We start from the raw sequence: 26,792 nt of genomic DNA, 5'->3' as shown, positions 1-26,792 counted from the left end.
GCAATAAATTTATGTTACATTCACCTTAAAGTTGTACATAATAATTGTGTACAGGACGTATTTAATATACTGTGTCTAGATAACAAGGTGAAGATTAATGCTAACCAAACAAATGAAAGCTTAGCTTGTTTATATGATGAGAGTGTACCCCAAATAAAACTACCCTAACACAGTGGTTTAAAGAATTTAAAAACACGACTTAATTTTTCTTGAATATGATCCAAAATGTGATCAATCCAAGTTGCAGTCAAACTTGATAAAATGTTGCTGTTGGGAATTACTCCTGGACAAATTTCTAATGGAAATTTTTACATTTTAGGAGGCTTTCTGTTTCAGTATAGACATAACCTTCCATCACCATCTTCATAGTATAAAACGAGTGTGATTGAATCAAAAGCAGCAATAAGGAAAAATGAAAAAAAGAAATAAATTATTCAAAATAGTCCTGGAAATGGAGAATTCATATCCAAGATCCTGAGTCTAAATTCAAAGCACTAGTTCTTCCCAATAGAACTATACATTTCTATATAAATTACACAACACTTTGATCACCCCAATAATAGAATATACCTAAGAACCTTTCTCCATAATTTGCTTAAAGTTTAGATTGCAAGATACATTTATTCTAAGACCAGAATGTTTGCAGAGCATCACATGGGAAGAACAAATTCTTACAATATTTTGGTATATGTATAGTCACTACACTAATTACAAATAGGGGGAAAGTTCAATGAAGGAGAGGTCATATTCTATATAACATGTTTTCTTCTTCTTCTCCTTCCTCCTCCTCTGACCACCACTCAAGGGTGGTAACAATTTGGGGGTATTCTTGGACTCAGCTCCTGCTTGATGAGCAGATGGCAGCTGTGACCAGGAAGACATTTGCACAGCTTCATCTAGTGCACCAGCTGCACCCTTTCCTAGATCGGGGGGTCTTTCAGAGAGTCACTCATGCCCTGATCACCTCATGGCTTGACTACTTCAATGTGTTCTACATAGGCCTGACCTTGAAGATCACCCAGAAGCTTCAACTGGTCCAGAATAGGATGGCATGGGCAGTGATAGGCATGACTCAATATGCCCATGTAACATCTCTGCTTCATGAGCTGCACTGGTTGCCAGTTTGCTTCTGGGTGTGATTCAAGGTGCTGGTCACTACTTATAAAGCCCTACATGCAACAGGAGCTGGTTACTTGGGGGACCACCTCTCTCCATAGTATCTGATGGGCCTATCTGATTTGGCAGGATTGGGGCACTCCAAGTTCTTTCAATTAAGCAATGCCATTTACAAGGACCCCAGGAGCACCCCTCTCTATAGCAGCCTCTGCCATCTGGAGTGAAGTCCCCCCAAAAACTGAATGGCCCCCACTCTACTAAACAAGCAGTGCCAAAGAAGATAAAAGTAAAAACCTGCTTAAAAAACAGAAAGCAGTTTAAAAAGGACCCCAACATAAACACAGTAAATGAGGAAAGTTAAACTGCATCACACTGATCCTATTACCTAGATGGGTAATGAAATGTCTGCAAGCAAACAATCAAGCTCAAGAACTCCACAGTTCAACCCTGAGCTACGGATATTCTCTTCCATTGAAAAGTTAAACTCCTAAGCAGACTATAAACTGAAACTGGTCTGTTACCTAAGTCACATAATTATAGAGCTTGCATAGAGAAAAAATAAAAGAGTAAAAAATTTCAATCTATTTAAAAAGGAGCAAAAATAGGCATCAGGGAAAAATATGAAGAGGAAAAATGTTCTGAGCCCTCAGATCTTTAGATGACACATATTAATATACTATGTACAAATATCATGCAAGCTTATGACTGGCAAGGTTTAAGAGTCAACACTGTTTACAGATTTATTTCCATTGTAAGGCAGTTAAAAACTAGCTAAATAACACCAGCTTATATGAGATATGTATGAAGGAACATCACATGAGATCACAACTTCATATATTAGACATAGCACGTATATCAAATTTATAATTTATTCATCTATTTGTGGGTTTCTGCTAATTTTTCCAAAGAATGGTACAAGTCAGCTAATGATAAGAACAAAATTTAAAAACACAAATTTTAAACAAAATAACAACGTTTAAAAGAATAATCATGTAAGAAATCATTAATGCAAAAATCTAAATTAAAAACATGAGCATTTACATCAGTTCCGAAATCAGAGAGCACACAGACCAAAAACATATCCAAAGTAGATATACTTTTGATTGGTTAATTTATTTAGACAGTTCTCACAGTCCATCAAACTAAAAAAATTCTAGGCAGTTACTAATTAAAATTATAAGCACAATAATAAAATAAATCAAAATTGCAAGGACAACAGTAACAACAAATCAACAGTAAACCAAACCTCCCCAAGATGGACGCAAATAAAATTTAGCTAGAAAAAAACCTGCATTTAAACATCTTCTAAAATTCATAAGAGAAGAGAGCTTTATGAATCTCTGGGGATAAAGAGTTCCAAAGAGTGGGGGTATATTTAGAAGGGCCTCTGAAATCCTTTTAATACTTCACTAGTTGCATTATACATTGATTATGTGCTATCAAATTGGTGTCAACTTCTCGTGACCACACAAATAGACTCTGTCCAGGATGATCTGTCCCCAAACTGGCCCTTAAGGTTTTCCAATGCTGCACCCACTGGTGCTGTAATCAAGTCCAGTGACCTTACTACTAGTTCTTTGTTAGACTGAATTCCTCCAATATGAAAATCACATCAATCTTCCAATCCAGTCTCCGTCAATACATATTCAGCATATTGACTGAATAAATAAGGAAGAGTATGCAGCTTTGTCTCACTCCTTTGCTGACCTGGAGCCAATCTGTTTCATCGTATCCAGATTGTGGCTTCATGTCCTGAGAATAAGTTTGGCATGAGGACAATGAAGTGTTCTTGGATTTCCATTTCTCCACAGCTTGACAATGGTTGACACAATTTAAGGTCTTTCTATAAATCAATGAAGCACATATTGACTTCTTTTTGGTATGGTGTTGTTCTCCAGATTTGCTGACAATTTATTTTTACTGATTCTACTTCTGCTGCTCACCATATTTGTCGATACTCCATCAATTTCTGTAGCCTTCCAACTTGGTAATGATTTGAGTGCTGATCTAGCTTCATCTTCTAGTACTAGAGGTTCTTGTAAATAGATAGTATTGTCTAAGGTATCTTGGATGTTGACATTTCTACTATACAGAATTTCAGTATATTATTTCCATTTTTATTTGATGTTCTTTGAATTGGCTACAATCTGTCCACTGGCATATTTTACCATAACAGTTCAGGACCGGAACTTCTTTCTGAGTTTGGACATCTTTTGTAAGACTTCCCATGTTTTTCTCTGTTTCCATCTTCAGATATCATTGTAAAACTGCTCCTTGTCTCTCCTAATAGCTTTCTAAAATTCTTTGTTAGGCTCTTTCCTGGGATCTCTCTTTCCTGGCGTTGGCTTCTCTTCTAGGCAATTTCTACCATCTGTTTTGACATCCAGTTTACCCTCTTCTTACCCCCTTCTGTTTCTTGATCTTTGGCAGTTTCTTTTTACATTCATCCTTAATAATTTTTAAAATTTCATTCCATCCCATAGTTCCCTATCAATGAGATTTAGGACTTGATTGATTCCTGGTGTTCTCCTTGCAAATGGTGGCTATATGCTTAAGACCATATTGTAGAAACAGACTGGCTTTATTCTTACATTTTAGCCTGACTTGAAACTTCCACATGAACAATTCTCGCTCTGTTCCACAATCACTTCCTGGTCATGTCTTTACTGTTGTAACTGAGTTTTTCCATCTCCTCTACCATTAACATACAGATGTGGTCAAAAATATTGGTATCCCTCCACTTCTTCCCAAAGAATCCCAATTTGCCATGAAATTAATTGAAACTAGCACAGATAAATGGCACCCACCATTCTTTATTCCGTAGTCCATAGAGCAGGCACTTTGCTTTTGATATATAACTTAACATATTCTTGTAAATAATAAAACAAATGAAAATGGCATGAATGTAATTATTGGTAGTCTTAGAAGTTAAAAGACATTATTGGATTTTAGTTCCCTCTCAAGCAGACTATTTACTTTAATTAGTATCATAGGTGTCTTCAATCTCATAATCAGTCACTCAGCCTATTTGAATGGAAAAAAGTACTCAGGTGTTTTGTGTCATTGTGTGTAGAATAGTGAACATGGACAAGAGAAAGAAAAGCAGAGTGTTGTCTGAGGAAAGTAATAGCCAAGCATGGTAAAAGTAAAGGCTACAAAAGAGCTTCATGTTCCTGTGACCATGGTTGCTAATATCAAGAAGTTAAAGTCCCTAGTCAACCTCCCTGGACATGGCCATAAGAGGAAAACTGACCCCAGACTGAAACTTCCACCATTATTTGGAAAACTTGAAAAGAGATTCTGGCTGACCTCCTAGATCAAGGTACAATAGTATCAAGCTGCACCATCCGTCACTGTCTTGAAGTGGTGTCCATGGTAGAAGACCCAGGAAGACCCCACTTCTGAAAGACAGACACAAAAAAGCCAGACTGGAGTTTTTTGAAATGCATGTAGACAAGCCACAGTCCTTCTGAAGGAATGTCCTTTGGACAGATGAAACAAAATTAGAATGTTTTGGTAAGTCACAGCAGCTGTATGTTCAAAGAAAAAAACAATGTTTTTAAAGAAAAGAATATCATCCCTACTGTAAAAGATGAAGTAGGCTCTCTAATGTTATGGAGTTGCTTTGCTGCCTCCAGCACCAGGTGCCTCAAATCAGTGCAGGGCACAATGAAATCAGAAGATTATCAAGGCATACTGGAGCAAAACATAATGCCCACTGTTAGAAAGCTCTGTCTCAGTCACAGATCCTCCAGCTGGATAATGACCCAAGACATACATCTAACAGAACCCAAGAATGGTTGAAAAGCAAACACTGGACTGTTCCGAAAGTGGCCTTCTATGAGTCCTGATCTGAATCCAATAGAAGGTTATGGAAAGTGCTGAAATTTACAAGTTAGAAGAAATCCATCAAACCTAAGTTAATTGGAGCAGTTTCCTCAAGAAGAGTGGGACAAATTGCCAGTTGATAAGTGTAGAAGTCTTATTCAGAGCTACAGAAAGTACTTGATTATAGTTACTGCTCCAAAGGGTCTGGTGAAAAACTATTAGATCAGGGGTACCAATAATTATGCGCATGCTCTTTTCATAATTTATTTTTTTATACAATTTGATTCACTTATTCTAATAATCTGGCCCTCTTGCTTCGTTCCAGGTGGCCTTCAAAACCTTTTTCATGCCTTTTTTTGGAGAAAACAAGATTCCTGACCAAAAAAGTTACAGCAATTTCAACAGAATAATTTGCACAACTACACATGTACAGACTGCCAAAATCTCTGAGTATTTCTGTAGTAAAATTGTTACCACATTTCCCCCCCAATACATCTCAATTCAGTCAAGGCCTATCCTATTAGAGTAAATATCTGTTCATCTGAACTTGGTTTTGAAGGAGTTTTGAAGCCAAACAAAGGTTTGAGGAGGTAATCCAAAAGATCCGCTAATCTCTCACTGGGAGACAAAAGAATGAACAACTCAAACAATGTAATATTTCCTAGATTATATATTTCAGTTTAACAGCTTGAAATGGCAAAACATTTTTCCCCCCAATTTGGTTTGGTAAAGAATAGGCAGAATGTAACTAATACAACTTTGTAGCTCACAAGCATTTTATCTGCCATATTTGATACTAACTGCAGTTTCCTTTTTCAACAATCTAACCTAAATGTAGTAAAGGGATCTGACATTGCAGCTAGGCATCTATAACTGAGGCAAGCTAATTAAAATTCTCCTAGAAATCAACTACCATTATGTTATTGGATAATGTCAAGTCCAGGAAAAAGTTGTAGACTGTATACCCGGTTCTTTATTGTTTTCTGAATTTATATCCTGCCTTTCTGTCAAAGAATGGTACTCAAGGTACCAAGAAAGAAGGAAAAAAAAAAAAGATGTCCAAAAGTTATTTTATGAAATTAACAAATCCAAGCCAAAAACATTAACTTTCTGAAGCACATAGTAGACATAGTTCTTCAAGCAATTTTCAACATTCTATGGCTGCAAAAGCTGAAAAGTATACAAACTGTAAGTATAAAACTGTGTAATGGCAAAATCCATTTAGGATTCAGTCAAAATTATGGCACAAAACCTGTGCAGTTCTGTAAAATGTAATGCAACATGATCATAGTAAGCTTTTGTGTCTTTCAAGGGATGATTGATTAGGTCTCTACAAAGTAAACCCCGAACCATGCGAAACAGCTTTGCTAGCTGACATTAAGCAGAGGCAGTGGGAGTGGATAAAAAATCTTTTTTTCACTGTCAGCATTACCAAAGACTAGGCCCATTTAAGGCAATATACTGTACAAGTTGTTTCTCTACAAACTATGCAGTAAGCTGGTACTGCATAATAAATCTGACAAATTTTAAATAGTCATCTTTGGGGGCGGGGGAAGGATATGAAAATGTTTCAAATTTTATTCCAGTTTATTTCTGTTATCTGAAATTGCCCCATCTCCTGAATGTACTAGCGAGTATATATCATGCACCAGCACCATTATACAATGAATTAAGATTACAATGATATTGAATTCAGCTAAGACAAAATTTAATGAATATAGAATCAGGACAGATCTACTTGCTCCAGATAGGATTTCAACTTCCTTAAGATCAGGTACCAACTAAACCAGAATGTATCTGGATCAAGTTGTACTCCTGGATGTTTAGGCAAGCAATGATTATGACTAAATATTTTATCCATCCACCAATGTATAATCTCATAAAGACAAATTGGACACCCGAAGAGTCCATTCCCAACCATTATCTCCCAATGGGCTAAACATTTTCAGGCAATCTCTTCCTGAAATATCATCTTGGCTTCCTATGGCTTTCCAGAAGATCAGGAAGCTGGGCTGCTACCTCCATCCCCTCAAATATGGCCCATCCCAACCTAAACAAATCTGAGGTATACAAACAAGTCCTGATGAAATACATACTTTAATGGCAATGCATTCTTTAAAAAACTGCATTTACATTTGTAAAATTCCATCTTTCCAACCAGATGCATAGGTAGAAAAGAAGATACCGAGGTAGATGGTGTATTAGCAACATTTTCTAACTACCATTAACTTAGTAATATCCAATTCAGCCTGCTTCCTTTGCGCTATCACCAAGACAACAAATTTCAGTTTTAATGTAAAAGAAGGAAATAATCTAATATGCGGAAATTAATTATTTTAATTGTACCAAATTGATTTTAGTTAAATTTAAATTATATCAAGTTGATATTTTGTCCTGGCATCCATTTTTTGGACCGTAGCTTTAGCCTAACACTCAAAAATAGCTTTCAGCCCAAAGGAGACTGCACACATCAGCGTTAGCTGATTTCAAGTTGACAGGGTTTTAGTAGTCATGATATATTACTCTAGTATCATTCTATATGTTCTGATTACCACTTCTGTCCAGAATCCAAATATCTTAATGGCAAATTCCATCCAAATAAGCTAATCAGAATGCTTTTGTAAAGAGATTTTTCCTCATGTTTTTGTCAGAGTATAGGGGAAAAGACACGAAGGTTACAATTTCTTCAGTTACACAACTGCATTTGCTGGTAAGCTCTCCTGAAAAAGCCTATTTCCTGCCCATCTAAAAAAAGTAAAATAAAATTAGCATTTTACCACAGTCAGTAGAGGTCCTGTTTTAATAATAACTTACTTTGAATCCTGCTGTTCTGGTAGTACCTCATCTCCTGTGCTGATCATTTTCTTCAATATATATAATTATTCTTTTTTAAAAAAAACTGATAGCAATCTTTTTTTCCAAGGCACAAGGGTGAGCTAGAATTTTAATAATGCTTTGCTATGCTGTTATGAGTGTCTTCTGCAGTTTTTGTCGTATCATGTGATTTATATTGCTCATTGCTCTGGGCACACCTAGGATGGTAGAGGCTTTCTTATAGTGATTAAAATGAAAGTTGAGGGTAACTGACAGCGTTTTTAAAAATGAGTTTATGAAGCAAAACCTAACTTGGTCAAATATATAAACTTGCATATCGAAGGGTGCCTTCAAGACTACATCCTCAAACTAGGATCTGAGATATGGAAGAAACTCTTAGTTGTGCCCCACTTTCAGGAGGGGCTGAGGCTCAGAGGCACTGTTTTTCCATTGTGACCTCGATCCTCAAGAATGGCCTCTCCATAGAAGTAAGACTGGCTCCATCATTAACAGCTTTCAGAAACTAGTTAAAACCAAGTTATTCTGGAGGGATTGGGAGTGATCTGTGACATCACTGGGGTTATGCTTTGTGATTTTAATTTAACTTAATTTTAATTTCAGCTTACTGTTGTATTTTGTCATGAATCATCGAGAGTTATGAAATGTGGTAGTAGAAGCCTGTTCATCCTGTATGTTCAAGTTATGAATCAAGAGCCTCTATCAAAGAGCCAAAAGAAAGCATTTTTAAGGCAACTGTTTCAACAGCCTTCAACCACTTCTTTCATGCCTTTCTCTGTCAGTGCATGAAAATTTAACTTCCCCTCCTGCTTGGACTTGAAAGAGATTAAACTCCAAAAGCTTCAGAAGCTCAGTTCAAGCCACAAGTAAGATCTTCATCCACCTAGTTCCAACTGAAGAAGCAACTCCTTATATGTGATTGCATGGTAGGTGAGGAGTTCTCTGGAAATTTGTTCATTGCATAAACAATTCCCATCCTTTTTCTCCAGTTCCAGAAGTGAAAATAGGACTTATTTCTGAGTAGACACATAGGTGATATTGCAGTGAAGGGAAGGAATAACTTCTTGTAAGCAAGCATTGTTTACTGCTATTCATGCCAGCCAAAACATGCAGATTTCCAATTATGATTCAAAATAGAACATAAACCCACATAGCAACACACACACTTGGGACCTTATACGGAAATAGAGGCTAGCAAATCATCTCAGGCATTGGGATCTAGTCTTGTTTCAAAGATTTATCCCATAAGTCGCTAATAAAATCAAGCATAATGCACATCTGGAATTTTTGTGCATTTTATTTTCCTCTGCAAATCTTCAACAACTTCAAGCGTGAAATCTACAAAATTAGAAATATGTCCTCTTAACAAATACTGCTTTCATCCAATAAGTAAACTGCTTTACTCAGGAAGCATTAGCCTCTCTGGAAATTTTTGTGCCATTTGTGTTCTCTCTACATGAGTTGAAATTTGCAGGTTGAGATGCTAGCTATTTATACAGTAAAATCTTTTTAGTCATAAATTAACAAACTTTAATTGGAAAATAAAGTTACATGTTTTAAGCTACCAATGGAAAACTTAATTCTTAAACTAACTGCTATAGTTCATGATTTACCAGCTAATATATTTGTAAACGCTGGACTTCTGGATGATACCATGCAGTGAAATCTATAGCTCATAACTTTTTGTTTTTCATCCTGAGGCAATCTGCTATGAAAATAGGTAGATTGATTTGGAAAGGGTGGACTGTTCCCCCCGCCCCCCGGGGAAGGTGTATATAGATGATGTCTGAAACCAATTTTACCCATGCACATAATCTACCACATTATTCTATTGTACCTTAGTTGTACACTAAGTTTTAATATGAAGCAATAAACAGCTAGCTTCCATAATTAGAAAACTAGACTGGGTTTATAAGAATAGGGCCTATTTAAAACTTCTAAATATAATACAACTATGTTATAGTCTATACTCATAATACCTTAGAACTGAGTTCACAACTATTTATGAAACAAAAATTCAGTTCTAAGATCATGCCAAATCTTTAAGCTTCTAAAAATACAACAGGTTTAGACCTGCTTTTATTTTCTATTCTTTCAAGGTTCACATTACGTTTACTAATATGTCCAACGTATACAGGTAGTCCTTGCTTAACGTCCACAATTGGGACCAGAATTTAGGTTGCTAAGCAATGCAATCATTAAGCAAATTATCACGTGACTGGACCTGATTTTATGACCATTTTTTACCACGGTTGTTAAGCAAATCACCACAGTTGTTACACAAATTGTGATTGGGGCTTGCAGTTTTCCTTCCGTTGTTAAGTGAACAGTGCAATTGTTAAGTGAAACAAGAGGTACTGTACAGTACTGGGGGGGGAACTGTGATAGTCATATGTTTTCCCCAAAACAGTTTAAATTAATACTGTACCTTAATAAAAATCAGATTTATACAGTAACAAAAGCTGCAAAGTTTACTACAGCAGAAAAAACAGTTAATAGCTGTACCTTTAAAGTTACCACTGTAGAACACAGATTCCAATGAAGACCTTAAACATTTTTAATGATCAACCACTAATATTAACTGAAAATAATACTGTAGCCACAGAAGTATTTCCAGTTTAGCATGGTTCTTTAAGAAGAATATTAGAATTGTGCTATAATGTGCAATATAATGAGATCAGAAGGAAAACTCAGAAAGGTATCTGAGATTACTGTACTGTACAGTATATGGTTGAAAATGTAAGATAGACAAATGATCTGTACATATGACTGTATTTACTGTATAGTATGTACAGTACTGTACTGTATTTTAGAATGAAGCATCCTACATTTTAGGTCTTTGAGTGGTGTGCTAAGGGAATTTCCAAAGGTTGATAGGGCCAGAACCAAGAAATAGAGATGGCCAGATCAAAAACGAAATATGATCCAATACTGTATGTTATTAATATTAAATTTAATTACTATTTGTATATGTAATTTTACAGCTTTGACACTGTGACACAATTCAGCAGCAAGTTGTGGAGGAAGACTGCATATTGTCCAAGGGCTTCAGGCTGTGAACCTCTGCCATATAGCCAGATGTGCCCAGGAAAGTTATTTGCACTTACAGTACTATATAGTATAGGCTCAGATTTCAATGGCCATGCTCTTGATGATTCAGCATGAAGGCATTTAATTTAAAATGTGTATTAGCTTGCTTTCCATTTGGTGTACTGTAGTGGCTGAAGGTACCAGGCTAGAAACAGGACACCATGAGTTTGAGTCCTGCCTTAGGCACATAGCCATTTAGGTGACCTTGGGCCAGTCACTCTCAATCAGCTCTAGGAAGAAGGCACTGGCAAACCATTTCCAAAAAGTGTTGCCAAGGCAACTAAATAAACTTGCCCAGGTACTGAGGTCACCAGGAGTCAAGACTGACTTGAAGTTTTGGTTTTTTTTAAAAAAAGCTTGCATTATCATCTGAAGCCACAAAAAAGTTTCTTTTCCCCCTTTAAAGTACTGTAAATAAGCCACAGCTAGGAGAGATATGAGGACTGACAAAGTATAGCCCATCCCTAAAATTAGGATGTCTTGTACTGTACTGTACCTGTAATATGAGTTAACAGAATTTTTTTCTCTTGGTGGCACAGAGCTGCCATTCTTCTTCACAGTGGGAGCAGGGAAAGTATATTTCATCAACAAATGATTGTCTAAAAAAACTGTACAGTATCTAAGATTAAATACAGTACTACAGTACAGTACTTCACTGTAGGTAAGGTGAGAAATTAAAATGGCAGCTGAAAGCCATCTTTATAGTTGTTATTGTCAGGCTAGCTGGAAAAGGCATTTTACTTAGCTCTCCCAAACCCAAGAATTGGCCCTAACAATACAAGCTTGCCAGCTACTGCTTTTTATTGGCAGTTCTGATTACAGTATTATTTTGACAATAAGCTGTAATCGATATGTGGTTCCTTCTGTTGCACAGAATCCCCCTTACCAGGTGAGGCTGGTACTGTATGTTAAATGTAAATCTACCTGGATCCATCTGTTAATGTTCAATTTATACTACTGAACAGTACTCTAATGCAAAAGTTCCCAAAAATGTTTTTGGTTCATGGCACTATATTTCCATGAACTGTGTAAGTGTGATGTGAGTGAATGTTAAGGAAACTATTGTATTGTAATTGTTGATGTTATGTACATATAAAATGGATTACTATACTTTTTTAAAAAAAAAAGTATAATAGTTGCATTTTTTCCTAGATTGTTACTGTATGTTTTTACAAGAGACTAATAAAACACTCTCTCACATCCAGAATGCTTGTAAGGAACCCTTTTCCCTCCCTTTGGTATGAGAATAGGATTGCAAACAGCCTTTACATGGATTTAGCCCACCCTTGAACTGAACAGGACTTCTGAGTCATTCATGCAGTACAGTGAGGACAGTGCTTAAATGACTACAGCAAGACTGTTATGACATATTGTACAGTACTAGGGAATATTACGCATTGAGCTCAGTCAGACATGCATGTCAATTGATATGTTTGGAACTGCAAGTGCCCAGCTTTATGATTTCCATGTACTGTACTGTAATGAACAACAGAAAAATGAACAGTTCCCTAAGGAGGATATCTGGCCCCAAAAGTTAAAAAGCACAATTATATAGTATTATGAAACTGCGGTTGCAATCCAGACATGGTTGCAGACCTGGGCCATGACAAGTAGTGAGATCCATAATGGCTAGAAATTCTAGGACTTGAAGACTTCTCTGGGGGGGCACCAGGATGGAGAGGGCTGATCTGAACAATTCAGAACACTTTTCCCCCTTAAACCATCTTTAATTCACTAATCAATTTATGTTATCCTTCAATGAACTGAACAACATTTTTAACATTATAAAACATTTTAATAACAATACATTAGTGACGTAATACATAACATAACAATACTTAATATAAGTATTATTACTGTGTAGGCATAATACAATATTGCATTACAGTACAAAAATAAAGTGCCTACTGATATAAACATACAGCAAGATTAGTATTTTCCTGTGTCTTGAGTACAGATGATGTTGGATAGGCTGGCATAGCTGTTTGATGGCTGAGGATCATCTGGGTCTTCTGTTCCTGTGGATGAGGAGGGAAGTACAGTTGAGGAAGGAGTAACTTTCCTAAAGAACTCAGTAAGTGTGCTCTGCACAGTTTTTTTCGTTTTTCTTCATATATTTCACAATGATATCTCATCAATTTTCCTACCTACTTTTCCAACACATTGCACATTTGGATCCACACTTTCTAAAATCAATAAAGTTTTGTTCATGCTTGAGAAAATTCAGCCAATCCTTTCAGAGTTAACTTTTTAGGCTGAACTGCTACATTTTCTCCTCCTCCTACAAAATCTTCTTCCTCTTCCTTTTCTCCCCCCACAACCCCTCGTCCTTCCAATTCTTCTTGCGGCTCTATTAAATCTTTGTTTGAAAGCTTTCCCTCAGTGCAGGCTATCAAATGTTTCACATCCTCAGCATCAACTTCTAAATCAAGGGATTTCATGAGTGACAAAATGTCCTGATTTATTTCTTGTAAATCTTCATTGTGGTCAAAACCTTCAAAATTATTTACAAGAGCAGCAAAACGTTTAAACAGTTTTTCCAAATGCCTTGCATACATTTTGCAGTGACATCCTGCCATGCTGATGCAATGGAGGATACTGTAACCTTTCCAAAAGTCACACAACGTTACTCCCTCTTTCTCCATTGTAGCTATGGCTCTGGCAAACGTTGCATGGAAATAGTAGACCTTGAATGTTGCAATAGCTCTCTTGTCCATAGGCTATAGCAGAGGTGTGGTGTTTGGGGGGAGATAAAACTACCTGTACATTTGGGCAGAGATTGCCGAGATGCAAGGGATGTCCAGGTGCATTGTCAAGGAGGAGAATCTTAAAAGGAATTCTGTTTTCCAAGCAACATGTCTTTACTTGGAATGCAAAACAAATCATAAACCAATCCTCGAAGAGGATTTGCGTCATCCATGCCTTTCAACTGGATCGGTAATAAACAGGCAGAGTATGCTTGCTGATGTTTTTGAACACACAGGGGTTCTCTGATTTGCGGATCAGAAATGGCTTCAGCTTGAATCTAGAGACATTTCCGCCCAAAAAGGTTATTCTATCCTTGAACGCTTTATATCCAGCCACTACTGTGGCCTATTTGCATATGTAGGTCTGCTCTGGCATTTTCTTCCAAAATAACCCAGTTTCATCCATGTTGGATATCTGTTCAGACAAACAGTTGCCTTCTGCTACGATGTCATCAAGTTCATGAGAAAACACTGGGCAGCTTCTTTGTCAGTGCTTGCGGCTTCACCTGGTGTGTCTATGTTGTGATAATTAAATCTTCGCTAAAACTACATAAACCGGCCATGGCTGACAGTGCATATCTCAGTGCACTTCTCACCTGCTCTTTCCTTCAGCATTGTGAAGATGCTGCATGCCTTTGCCTGAATGAGAAGGCTAATCTTTTGGATCTGATCCTCAATCCAAAGTACAAGCAGTTATTCTGTTTTGTGGATGAGCCCTACTTGGTGTCTTGTTATAATGGCATCCATTGCTGGTGCTCCTTTAATCGCCTCTCTGATCCTTTCCTTATCCTTCAGGATAGAGGAGACGGTGAAATGGGCCAGCCCTTCTTCTAGCGCAATAATGTTCACCTTCTTCCCCTCATCATGCACTTTGATGATCTTCATCTTCAAATCCATATTGATGCTTTTTCTTCACTTCTTGACTCCTTGCTTGGCTGAAATGGAGCTCAGTCTCTTTCCCTTCGAAGACATCACCAGCCAAACTAAGATATGATTGCAGAGTAACTGTCCTGTAATGAAAGAAAGAGAGAGAGAGAGACTGGTTCAGAACATTTTATCTTCAGTGTTAGGGTTGGGGGAGACAGTACTGTACAGTAGCGCAAGAATGTGTTTTTTCTTGTCTATTAAACATTTCTTTCCCTGGACAAAAGCATATGAATGGTCACTGTTAGCAGCAACATAGTTTAAATTCATTTATTTACTATATTAAATATTTGTTTATACACTCCATCTTTGTTCTTAACTGGCTCCCAGCCGCACTCCTCTTGATCATTTTTTTCTTGACAACTGGAGAGAGTGAACTGTGAAGGCCAGACTCTACACATAGTCCATTTTGTGAGGAAAAGCCAGGGTTCATAGGAAGGGATAAAAACCTCATAAAAATAGTTTGCAAAGTTGAAAATCAGGAGTGTAGGGAAGAGTTAGACAATACATATTGCTTCACCAGCATTTTATTCTCAGTCTGGGTCTCTGCATCTGCATGATCCAGTCATTTTTTCTCTTACACAGAAATCACTGCCACATATGCAATATGTGTAATACACTATGTGTGTAATTAAATAAAAATAAAATTATTTTTATTTTCCAATACTTTGGAAAAGTATTGGTACTTTGACTTCTCTTTATAAAAGAGGAAGAGTGATACAGTACTAGTAGTACAATGTGCAAAATAAACAACTTTAGGAGTCTTCAACACATTCCCATCTGCTTTCTTTGTATTTTCCAACAGCAGCAGAGGACCAAATACTGTACAAGGCTATCTAGCTATCTATGAAAAATACAGTACAGTAAGCTAAATCCTGTCCTGGCTGATACTACTATACTGTATGAAATTAGTTTTGATCAAAATATAAGAGCTAACATAACTGTCTGTATGCATCCCTCTTTTAGTTTTCTTTTTATCGTCTTCTTGCACTCAGTGACCTTTCTTTTTTGCATGGAAAATAATTTTAAAACTTAAGAAAAAAATTCTGGCAAATTGTGACTTAGCATCACGCATGATCCAAGTCAGTGATAAATCACCCTCTTGTTGGGTGCCTTTCAGACAAGAGGTGAATGCATTTTTATCTTGCCAATTTTTTAATGCATCTTAACATTGTTGGTGAAGGAGTTGCCCTCTCTGCTTTTTTGAGAGTAACTGGATTGAGATGTTGGAAGCTACAAGGGCTGTGCGTGGGTGTGTATCTGCATCCCCTTTATCCTAATGCAGCATTGCAATTACATGCCTTTGTCACATGTTGATGGATGAGATGGCATGGAGACAGGAAAAGGCTTAACCAAATCTGCTGATGGCCTCTGTCCCCAATCAACTATCCTCAATTGTTTTAAAAATCAGCAATTCCATTCCTTCCATGATTGTGGTGGTCACCAGAGCAGAGCCTTTCAGATGCAATGGGCCACGTGATTGGCAGCAGCTTGTGTCCAGGCAGCTGTTCCTTAAGTCCCACCCCCAAAGGCCAAAATCAAATAAAAACTTGATTTTTATTTTCTACTGTTTTTTGGGGGGAGGGAAAGAGAGACTGGCAAGACAGTCTCCCTTCACTTCCATCTTCTTTCTTTTCTCTTTACAGCTGTTTTCCATCTTGGTGCAGGAAGCATGTTTAGAAGAAGAGAAAAAAAAAAGCCATCCAGTTGTTATCCTCCTGGAGTTTGCTTTATGAGAAAAAAAATCTCATCCAGGATGCTGGGGTTGTAAGGGGTGGGCAGGGAACAGCCTAAACCAGGAGGAGCCTAGGGTTGACTCTGCAATGGAGGGCTTGCAATGCCCTCCTCCCCTGCTTCTTCTTTCCTTCCCCCTCTTCCTGGACCCACCCCAGCATTAGGATACTCAAGGCAAGATACTTTGCGAGTTTCTCCTTCTCCCTGCTGCTGCTCCTTGAAACCATCTTTTGACAGCATCCCACTGCAAGTAGAATGAGAGATGTGGTTTTCTAATTCCCTTTTTCAGTCCTCCCCCCACCCCAATGTGGGAAAACTCAGGAAGACAGCTGTAATAATGTTAAAGGATGGGGCTTCTTTCAGGGCTTTTTTTTATTTGGCTGAGGTCTTCGATAAGGTGATCAGCATTTCAGGCAGTTGATTAACGCAGCTTTGGATTATTTGCACCCAACATTGATTTAAGTTTCCACTGAAAAACTCATCACCTGTACAGTATTTAGGCAGGTGGCAATTTTGGCTTGCTATACTGTACTGTACTGTCTTAGTGGCTGTGTTGATCTAGGTGGTTTATTTTATTTTATTTTAATTTTAATTTGTTTTATTTTATTTTAATTCTTGTTTAAATAAAAATAAAACAAAGAAAAATAAAAATAAAACAAACCTCCTAGATCAATAACAGCCACTAATACTAACACACTAGTGTAAATAAAATGCTTACCTTACAGCAGTAGAGTATGCACACACAAGCTTTGCTCCGCTGGCCCTGCACACAACAGAAACGAGGGGAAGGAAGAAAAGGTGCGCTGGCTGCAAAGTCCCCAGATGTCGCTTGCTCACATGACCGTGGGAAGAAAACGCACGCCAGCTGCACAGTCCCCGGATGTTGCATGCTCACGTGAGCCTGAGAAAGAGAAGGTCATAAGCGCGGGTGGCTCCCGGGTACCAAAGGTCAATCACGTGAGTACAGAGGCCTTGAAAGGGCTGAAAATGGCCTCCGCTTCCAAAGTGGCTGAATCTTGGTCGTGTGATTGCAGAGGCCTTGCAGGAGTCGCAATTGCAACTCCGTTTTGGGGTGCCATTAGTTTGAACAGACATTAAGTGAATAGTCGTTAAGTGAGGACTACCTGTAATAGGTTCTGCAGAAGGCAGGCTGTACAAGATGATTGCAAACTTTCTTCAAACTACTGTTCTGACTTGTAGGTAAACAAATGATTGTAAGGCATTTTTAAAAATTTCATATTTGGCACTATGTCAAACTATAAATTTCTAGCAAAACTTGAAATACCTAAATTAAACAATTTATTTAAATGTTGCTTTTCTAAAGTTAAACAAAGGGCAAAAATATTACTGTTGATGCACATTATAAATATGATATAGTAGGACAGCTACTGTATTATCTGCCAATATTAAGTTCTCAATAGTACAAAGTATTCCTAGATTGTGTAAAATGTCTAGGAGCTTAATAAGTAACCCAGCATAACAACTTTTATTTACACAGCCAAAATACAATATATAATTTTGTAGTTGTTACTCTTAACATTCTATTAAAAAAGAGATAACATAAAAAACAGGGGGCCTGCATGACTAGGAATTTTGTACTAAATAATAACAGCAATTATTTTAGTTGCAGTTGTGATAGCAAATACTTAGAATGCATGGACACTCAGAAAAGATAAGTTCAAAACTTGTACACAAATTTTAATAATATAATCATTATTTCAGTTATTTACAGTGCCTTGATTTAACTCATTGTGTGTATGCTTAGATTGGGTTTATACAGAACTATTAAGTATTCATTAACCTACAGCATTATCTTATGCTTCTATTCTCAGAAAAAAAGTTATATTGCCCCCAGTGGGATTTACTCCCATAGTAGTATAACAACTACTAAAGAGCAGACAAGGTATTAGTAAGTAAAGTACTTTATTATGGTCTTAGATCAAAACATTAGTAGTTGTATTTATACCAGGGAGGGATGCACAGAAGATAATAATGGCATGTTGTTTTAGGACCTCTCTTCTTGGTTCATAAGCCTTCAGCTTTGTATTAGTATGTTTTGGAGCTGCACACACTTTGAAAATGATTTGGAAGAAATGTTTTGGCTCTCTTACAAGTAATGCATCCCTTTGTTATTCATTAAAGCAGGTCACCTTTTTTAATACCTCTGTATGAGCCTGAAAAAAGATGTTAAGCTTTAAGGAGTCCACTTACAATGTATCCACAACTATTTTTCAGACTTGCTCAGATACTGAAAAAAGTCAGACCTCTCTAATGAATAGCAGAGAAATGTGCTTGTAAGATATTTGGAGTCTATATGTTACTATACGAAACAAGCCTGCATGTTCCTTGTATTTAAGAGATCTAGGCTCAATCATACATAAATTTAGCATAATTTAAATTGTTCTGCCCCATTTGTCAGAACATAGGTAACTTTTTTCCCTCAACTGGAGTTGATAGTTTCATTTATTTAAAATGTTAATGCAACCCTAAATAAAAGTGCCTCTGTAGATCATCCAGAATCTGCAGAATGAACTGCTAAGGCATGTTTTGTTGTGATATTCCACTGTGCTTCTGAATGTGCAGAAGCCCACTTATGGTGTACCACCTAAAAATTACTATATGCTGAAACCCATAATAACGATAAATATGTAAACTTTTAATTTGCTATATTTTAGTTACTATTTTCACAAAAAGTCCTATCAATTTCAATAACAGCACAATTAATTATCTTAATCTGCATAAAAACAAAGCTAACCAGAAAGAGCAACATGTACTCATTGAAATCTTAAGGAGGTACTGAGAACTAAACAGTTTACCAATGTAGCTTGCATATAAGACCATCTCTGTGCAGTCTCACCCAACAATTTCACATGGATGGAAAGGTACAAGATAAAATTTTATGGAAGCTATAAACCAAAGACTCTAAAATCAACTCTCTGCAGCTCAACACTCTCTCTTCCACAATCTACCTAGACAAAAGAACAAGCCACTCAAGGACAGTGTCCAACATATCCATTGCAAGAAGGCATCCCAGAAGTATGCTATCAAATGCAACAGGGCTAGGGTCTTCTAATGCAAACAACACATATAGGCAAAGAATAAAGATAAATCAGTTTATATAATCATTCTGATCTGATAAGACCTGAAGCTAAATTATCACTTCATGCTTAGCCCTTATCCAGCCTATAATAATATTTAGGCACTCATTCAACAGACGGAACCAATGATCCTGGATTTCTTGAAAATAGCAACAGTAATTAGCATCAACATGATAACTAAGACCATGCAGCATTTCAGATTTAATTTCCAAAAGGCACTTGGGAGTGTGGGTTAGTGCCTGATTACAACTCCTTAAGATGGCTGTGCCAAGTAAATAAAACAAGTGCTACATTCACACTCCCATATACTCTGAAGCACTTTTTGGAGACTGAATGAGAAGTGCTGTACAGTTCTAATAGTGACACAGCAATTAATGATAACAAATGATCTCAAACAGGTACATAAGGAAAAAGAAAGAACCTTGTGGCACTGCATTATCTGCACTGAATTAAAAAGAAAAATTACTCCAAATAACCCCTAAGTTGTGCTGTGTCATACACAGCTATAAACTAATGCCACAAGCCAGATTTTATTCTTGTTTAACTGAGTTCTCACAACTCCTACAAGCTACCATGTTTCACAGATATCAGTTAAGAAAAAAATCAAGAATGATTATACAGTACTAAAAAGTTTGGAATTGAATAGTCTGGATCACATGAAATAGCCCAAAACTAAAATGTTTCATAATATCTATCAAGGATTGCAGAAGAGTCTGAGGCCAAAATACTGGAAGAATAAAAGGTGATGCTGCCATTATGGCAGATGTTTTCACAATACTATTAACATTATCCAAATCACCCCTGACTTAATACCAAATAATGCTGTGGGGGTTTTGCCATATACCATATATAGCATACTCTATCATTCTGTATTTCTTCCACAAAATCAATTATAGCAATTAAATTACAATGGAAATACCATAAAATTTCAATCCATGGATTTTGTTTATTAATTAGGCTTATATATTACTTCAACCATAACTGAGTCAGTGTTTTTTATTAAGAACTATATCAACTGTCATACTTGTTAATATGTGACCAGACAGAATACTCTCATATAAATGTATGAGATTTCTCAATTATATCCATCATAGCAATGGATTTTTTAACCCTACAAATATCTGTATTTGGTGTGAAAAGAGAAGATTTTGAGTAAAATCTCATGTGCAAATTAAAAATCTAGCAAGTCTAATTTTTTAAAAATCACTAAGTCACAACCCTATAAAAAGTGAAGCCCACGGGGAAATCCATATAGGATTGTAAACTAATTCAAACTTATAAAATCTTCCAGATTTATTCCCAAAACAATTTCATGTTGTCTAACAGTTTCTGGGGGAGATGCATCTGAGGAAAGCAAACACCTTGTGTACCTAAAACATATCTTGACAATTAACAGCTTTTTGCAATGACCAACCTAAGAGAAGAAAATATACAGCTACCTTTCTTGCCTGTAAGAACATATTTCAGGACTAGGTCTATAATGGAACCAAGAGATAGGGGTAAATTCTGTGATGAACTTATGCTTCCTTAAAGAACCACAGACCTCTCTCGGAATAATTCTTCATACTGATCATCATTATATAGGTTCTCCAAAATCATAATTGGGGTCTTTGAAAGGACTTAACAGTTATTTGCTGCCAGATTACTATAAAAAGCTGATATCATAAGGAAGTCATTTGGAAAAGGCAAACATCTTTAACACAAAAATCCCCTCAAAGCGGACAGATAGATATGTTACTAAAACTCAAGTATTTCAATGAAAATATGCAAAACTATGTTTATATTTCAATAAGTTATTTATCCAGCATAATTACCACTGATAATAGTATTCACTACTCAATTTAAAAAAATCTGAATTCCAAATCTATAGAATCAAATGTAGTATCATACAGGCTTTCTTGAAAGATCAAATGTAGTAATACTTACTTCATAGGAATCTCACACCCCCTCTAAAAGCCAATCAATATATTGATAGACACAGAAAAGGAGAAGTTATTCCAGTTATAAACAGTCACAGTTTCATCAGTTTGTGACTAAAGATACTTCATTTTCTTTAAAATCAGCATATTTTGAGCACTAAAACATTGAAAGTGCTACTGGAAAAAAATCAAAGCAGCATTACTTGGCAATTGCTGTATTATTGTTGAAAACTATCAAATGTATCACAATCCTTTATCTCAGTTGTTCATAACAGGAGAAAGAAAAAAATGGGTAAGCACAATACAAACATATTGTTTATTCTTCCTAAATGCATACAAATAATAGCTCAATTAATATAATATGGATTTGACAGTCTTTGTGTTCAGCAACTTCAAGTTGTAAGGAGATCCTACAATTAATAACTAGCAACACTGGCATTACTTTTAAAGTTCATGACAACTACAGCCAAGTAACTATGCTCTAGGGCTTCTGATATAAATCTTAATTACTGACAAAGTACACAAATAGCTTTAATAAATATTCCGGGGGGGGGGGAAGGATTCCATCTGCTTTATTTTCTTAGCTTGATCAGTTTGACTTGACTGAAATATTATACGAATTCATATACCCAACTATTGTTTCTGTAGCAAAAACACATTCTTTATCCACTATGTCACATCAAGACTATATAATATACTGTAAGCAGTTCATTTTCTTGTAAGATTTTTTTCTATACACAAGATATTCTCAGGAATGTTTCTCTAACTTTGGTGTAATGTAAATAGATTATCTGTCAAAGCAATTTAGTGTCTTAAGGGATTATATACAAAGAAGCTGTTAGCTTTTACAACTGATATTCTGCAAAACAGAACAAAACCTAAGTTATAAATAAGAGTGATTATTATAGACTATCCATATTTGATGAAAATTATTATAGACTATCCATATTTGATGAAAAGTTTTATTCTTATATACTTCAAGCCAACAATTATAACATTTTATAACAAACAACTCTATATTAGATGAGATTTTATTTAGAAACAGGCATTTTATTAAATTAAAACTTCTGAAATTAAAGCTAATTACACAATGTACAATTGTTACCTTATGTTGTGACCACTCCCAATATTTTACCCTTATTAATTTTTAGAGTTGCCTACTATAAATGAGCATTCTAGTTTTTCAATAGTTTCTCAGTATGTGTACGTTTTCAGTAACTCACTATAAAAGTACTGCAGAAATCATTCCTAAATTTACTGTAAAAATATCATCCACAGTGATAAGTAATTATTCTTATGGTGCTTTTTCAAGCTAGTTCTGGTTTCTGAAAATTATATTTACTCAAAAGTAAACCTTATTTACTAGATTTTCCCAGCTTTCTAAGCCATGTCATTTCTTGGAAATGTGTGAAATTCATGATGTCGTTATGATTGATGACATCAGATTATGGCTTATTCACTAAAACTATGATCATAAAAATCCCAGTTTAGCATGTGTGAATTCAATCTATTGTGGCACGAGGCTAACTTTCCATCAATGCTTAAAACTTGGAACAGCAGTGTAAGATGATTTTTTTTCTTTATATTTATAAAACCCAAATGACCTCCATTACTACAACAGCAACACACTTAAACCAACAGGGAAAGAGAAATTCTAGAAAACAAATGGGGAAGCTGGAGAAAATACAGATATTATCCCAGTAGCTTATTTAAGAGACATTTCTCTATAGAAGTTTTCCATTTTCATTTCTGCAAAAATAAAAAATTAAACATAGCAAGGAACTTAATATGTTGGCCTAAATTTCAGTTTGCTTGGAACAGGTCTAGGACACATTCACCAAGCTTACTGAACAATAGAAGCATTATTTACTCTCTGCAACTTTATAATCACTACATTAATTCATGTCTAATTCTATAATAAAGCTAACATGAACATATTGTATTGTTTGTGCAAATGTATGATTTTTCATATGAATTATAAAAACTTGTAAGCGATCTGATATTTATTATCTTTAAAATGTCATCTCTCTCATAATCAGTATTATTAATTTTTACCAATAGTAAAAAATAATTGTACTATTTAAAATAATTTAAATAATTAATAATTTTAAAATTATGTACTAGAATAATTTTAGAAATAATTTAAAATTGCTAACTGTCTTGAGCTGCTTCTCCATCAATAGTTAAAACACATTTTAAGGGTAGATCTTGACTGAAATTAATAAAATGCAAACATAAGCAAGAAAGCACATAGGAAGTACATCTCAAATCTTACTGTCAAAAAGCAGCTGAAGAAACTGAATATCCTAAGAAGTATTTTACCAGAAAACTAAAATGGTTACAAGTTTACTAGTATCAAAGTTACTAGTATCACTTATATAAAATCCATTATAACTTTGACAGAATTATTACCCAAAACCAAGATTAGCCATTTCTCTCTAAGCAAACTTCAGCCTGTTCAATTTCTCATAGTGATCGCCATTTCACAGCAGTCAGCCCACACTGAACAGATCAATAACATTACAGACACAAGACTAGACTGCATCCATTTAATAACCACAAGAAAAGTGTACCATTCAGCAGAATCTTACACATAGCCCTCACTAGCAGATATGCAATATGAAACCATAACCAGGTGTATCAATTCATTTATAATTTTCAATTAACTTAGAACTGTTCTGGTAAATGAAATAAAACAGAACAGATATAACATTTTAAATAATGAAGAGAAAACCCAGGGTGATAATGTCCATTGATGACTTGTCCCAGAAAACAGTAAGTCTAACTAGTTGCTGTCCAGAAAAGTACCTCCCTGTGACTACAAACCGATTTAAAATGCAGATTTTCTGCTGCAAAACTCAGGGTTTATTACAATATACACTCCCCAATATTAAAAGGTTTTTAAAAAATTCTAAACCCGAATGAAACTATATTCTAATGATACATTTTTCATACCTCATTTAAGAATACTATAAATATAAAAAAAAGTTGATCTCTTTTAATTACTATAAACCTGAAAACAGTTTGGCTTATTTGTATAATTCTCCAAATAACTAGCTTGCAGAGGTAGTTTACAAAACATGTTTCAATACTTCACCTGAAGTAGTACTCAACTTAATTGTAATATTCCAACAATAATTACTTTTGTTGAAAGTACTATGTAAAAAACATAAATCTGCATTTGAATCTAGTTAGATTGTTATGAAATAAAACAGATATTCAAAATGAGGACTAATAGAGGGGAAAAAAGCATATACTTGCCTGAAGAACAAGATATAAGAAAAACAGCAAACACCAGCTTTGTAGCAGCTCCCATTTTCCAAATAGTTGGAATCAATAGGAAAAAATTCTATATCCAGCTTCTAGGATCTTTCAAACATGAAAATCCGTCTTTCACTTCCTTAAAGTGATCTATAATAATGCATTTGGAAAATAATGCATCCATAAGAATGAAATCCAGCTTCTATAATATAGTGTCTCTAGCTCTTTTTCAATATACCCTCCAGTTCAGTGGTGTATATATTTGGAAACACGCACATAATTTGGCTTCCGTACTAACAATGGCAAAAAATCCAATTCATAAGAGCATGTTAACTATCCAGTTTAAAAGATAAACAATGCAGTAGTTGAATGTTAAGCTAATAACTGTCCTGAAGCACACTATATTTTCTTCAGTTTGAAATCGTATTTCCCATGAGTCCTGGACACAGGCAAGATGCACAAATATTAGTAAACAATACTTTCTGTCTTCACGCTTCTTTTACACAACATAGTATCTGGATGAGAAATAGTTCCATCTTAGTTTCAAGTGTCAACATAAATATGCCTTCAGTGGAACAAACAATAGGAAACCAATCCATTAATTTGAAAAATTTGAAGAAATTTATGAAACACTGATGTTTCCTATTAACAAATGCTGAGAGCAAACAAGAAGAGGGCAGAAATAAGAGGTAATCCGTCCTCTTGACACCACAGATCTAAGGAAGGAGTGGAGAGTCCTTATCTAGGCAAGGAAAAAATGCATACTTCCACTTGTTTACTCAATCCCTTTTTGTTTCAGGATCTTTTCTCATTTGACCAACAGACTTCAGACACTCCCCAACTGTTAAAAGAACTCCCCCATCCTATTCAAGAGCCCAGACTATACTGAAAACACCTTCCTATTTGGTATTTAAAATCACATGAAATTGATGAGGAAGGCGGGAAGGCAATGTTGTTTCCAGCTGTTAAAAGGTGAATTTTTTTTTTCATGATTCTAAAAATACATAAAAAAAAACTCAAGGAGCTTCCGAGAGGTTTCCCGAAGTAGTAGTCTGAAAGGTCTCAAATATGGGTGAAGTAGGTGAAGCGATGCTCTATAACCACGGAGATCAAATACGGGTACATCGGTCTTTTTGAGTGGCCAGGCGGGTGAGTAGGTAAGATCTTTACTCCTTGATCAATAAAACCCTCTTCAAGCTTGTCGATACATGTGTCAGCGTACACTTCTTCTTTTTGCCCTCCGCTCTAAACCTTCACGGGCTCACCATTTCCCACCAAGTCCCCTTCGACCTGTTTAGAGGCAGGCAGATTTTTCGTACGCGGTCCAACTTGGCTTTTGTTTGCTTCTCCTCCCTCTTTTTCCTTCTCCTTTTCCTCCTCCTCCTCCCTTCACACCCGCAGCGAGTGGATGAGAATGGGGCGGGCGAGGGCACGGAGCCTGGTCAATCCTTGCTCGCCTTTTTCTCTCCTCTTGTGCCTCCCATACAGCGTAGACGAGACGAGCCTGTGCGGTGAGAGCAAGGGAAGGCAGGCAGAAAAGCGGGCGAGGAGCCCCTCGCCTTTCTTCTCTCCCTAACTCTTCCTCCCAGACTGCGAAAAGCCTGCTGCTCCTGGGTCTAACCCCCTGGTCTCCTGGCTGGCGGCGAAAACGCGGCTAAGCCCAACTTTGTGCTCTAGGTAGCGAAGTTGAGGAGCCGCCGAAGAGGAGGAAGGGCCCTGCCGAGATTTTCCCTCGGGACGGCGTCGGAAGCAGAAGAAGAACAGAAGGAGGGGGAAAGAACCGGTTTTATCGTCCCCCAGGCCCGGCTGGTAGCGCTGAATAGCCCTCCGTACCTTGCTGCGCCCCTGTGGTAATTTCATAGCTACCCATTCACTTGCGTGGTGGAGAGAACGGACCCAAGATGGCGGCGCCCGAGCGATTGTTTTTGTTTCTTCTCCACCTCCCTTTTTTTTATCTCCCCCCTCCCCCAACAGCTCCCTGCTAGCGCACGCGCGGACCTACTCCCCCGTCCGCTAATCTTAAACCGCTGCCTCTTCAGGGACGTGCGCGCCCGTGGGCTGGACTTTCTCTTGATTGGCAGTTGGCACTAGCCATTTGGAACAAGGAAAAGCAAAATCAGGCCGAATGGGTGGGGTTTGGCTCACGCCCTTCTCGCGACTCGCGGGGTTCGGTGGCGGGATTCTTCCTGTTTTATGTTCCAGGTGTGGTGGGGGAGTTGAGTTGGTAGCTGAGCTGCTCGGTT

General features: G+C 36.6%; 1 protein-coding gene across 1 annotated transcript in view; it reads right to left on the bottom strand.

Annotated features, from left to right (window-relative positions):
• ACVR2A (activin A receptor type 2A) overlaps positions 1-26,451 on the bottom strand; it is a 77,661-nt gene extending 51,210 nt beyond the window's left edge. The window contains exon 1 of the mRNA XM_007422635.4: positions 24,550-26,451. Coding sequence (XP_007422697.1) covers positions 24,550-24,604 — 55 coding nt within the window. The 5' untranslated portion in view covers positions 24,605-26,451. The remainder of the gene's footprint in view (positions 1-24,549) is intronic.
• Positions 26,452-26,792: the final 341 nt, after the last annotated feature.

Source organism: Python bivittatus, unplaced genomic scaffold (genome assembly GCF_059951505.1).
Source record: "Python bivittatus isolate LINGU-HERP-01145 unplaced genomic scaffold, Pbiv_v1 ctg000480_np1212, whole genome shotgun sequence".
Lineage (NCBI taxonomy): Eukaryota > Metazoa > Chordata > Lepidosauria > Squamata > Pythonidae > Python > Python bivittatus.
The sequence above is the reverse complement of the archived record's forward strand: the minus strand, read 5'-3'. Positions and strand labels throughout refer to the sequence as shown.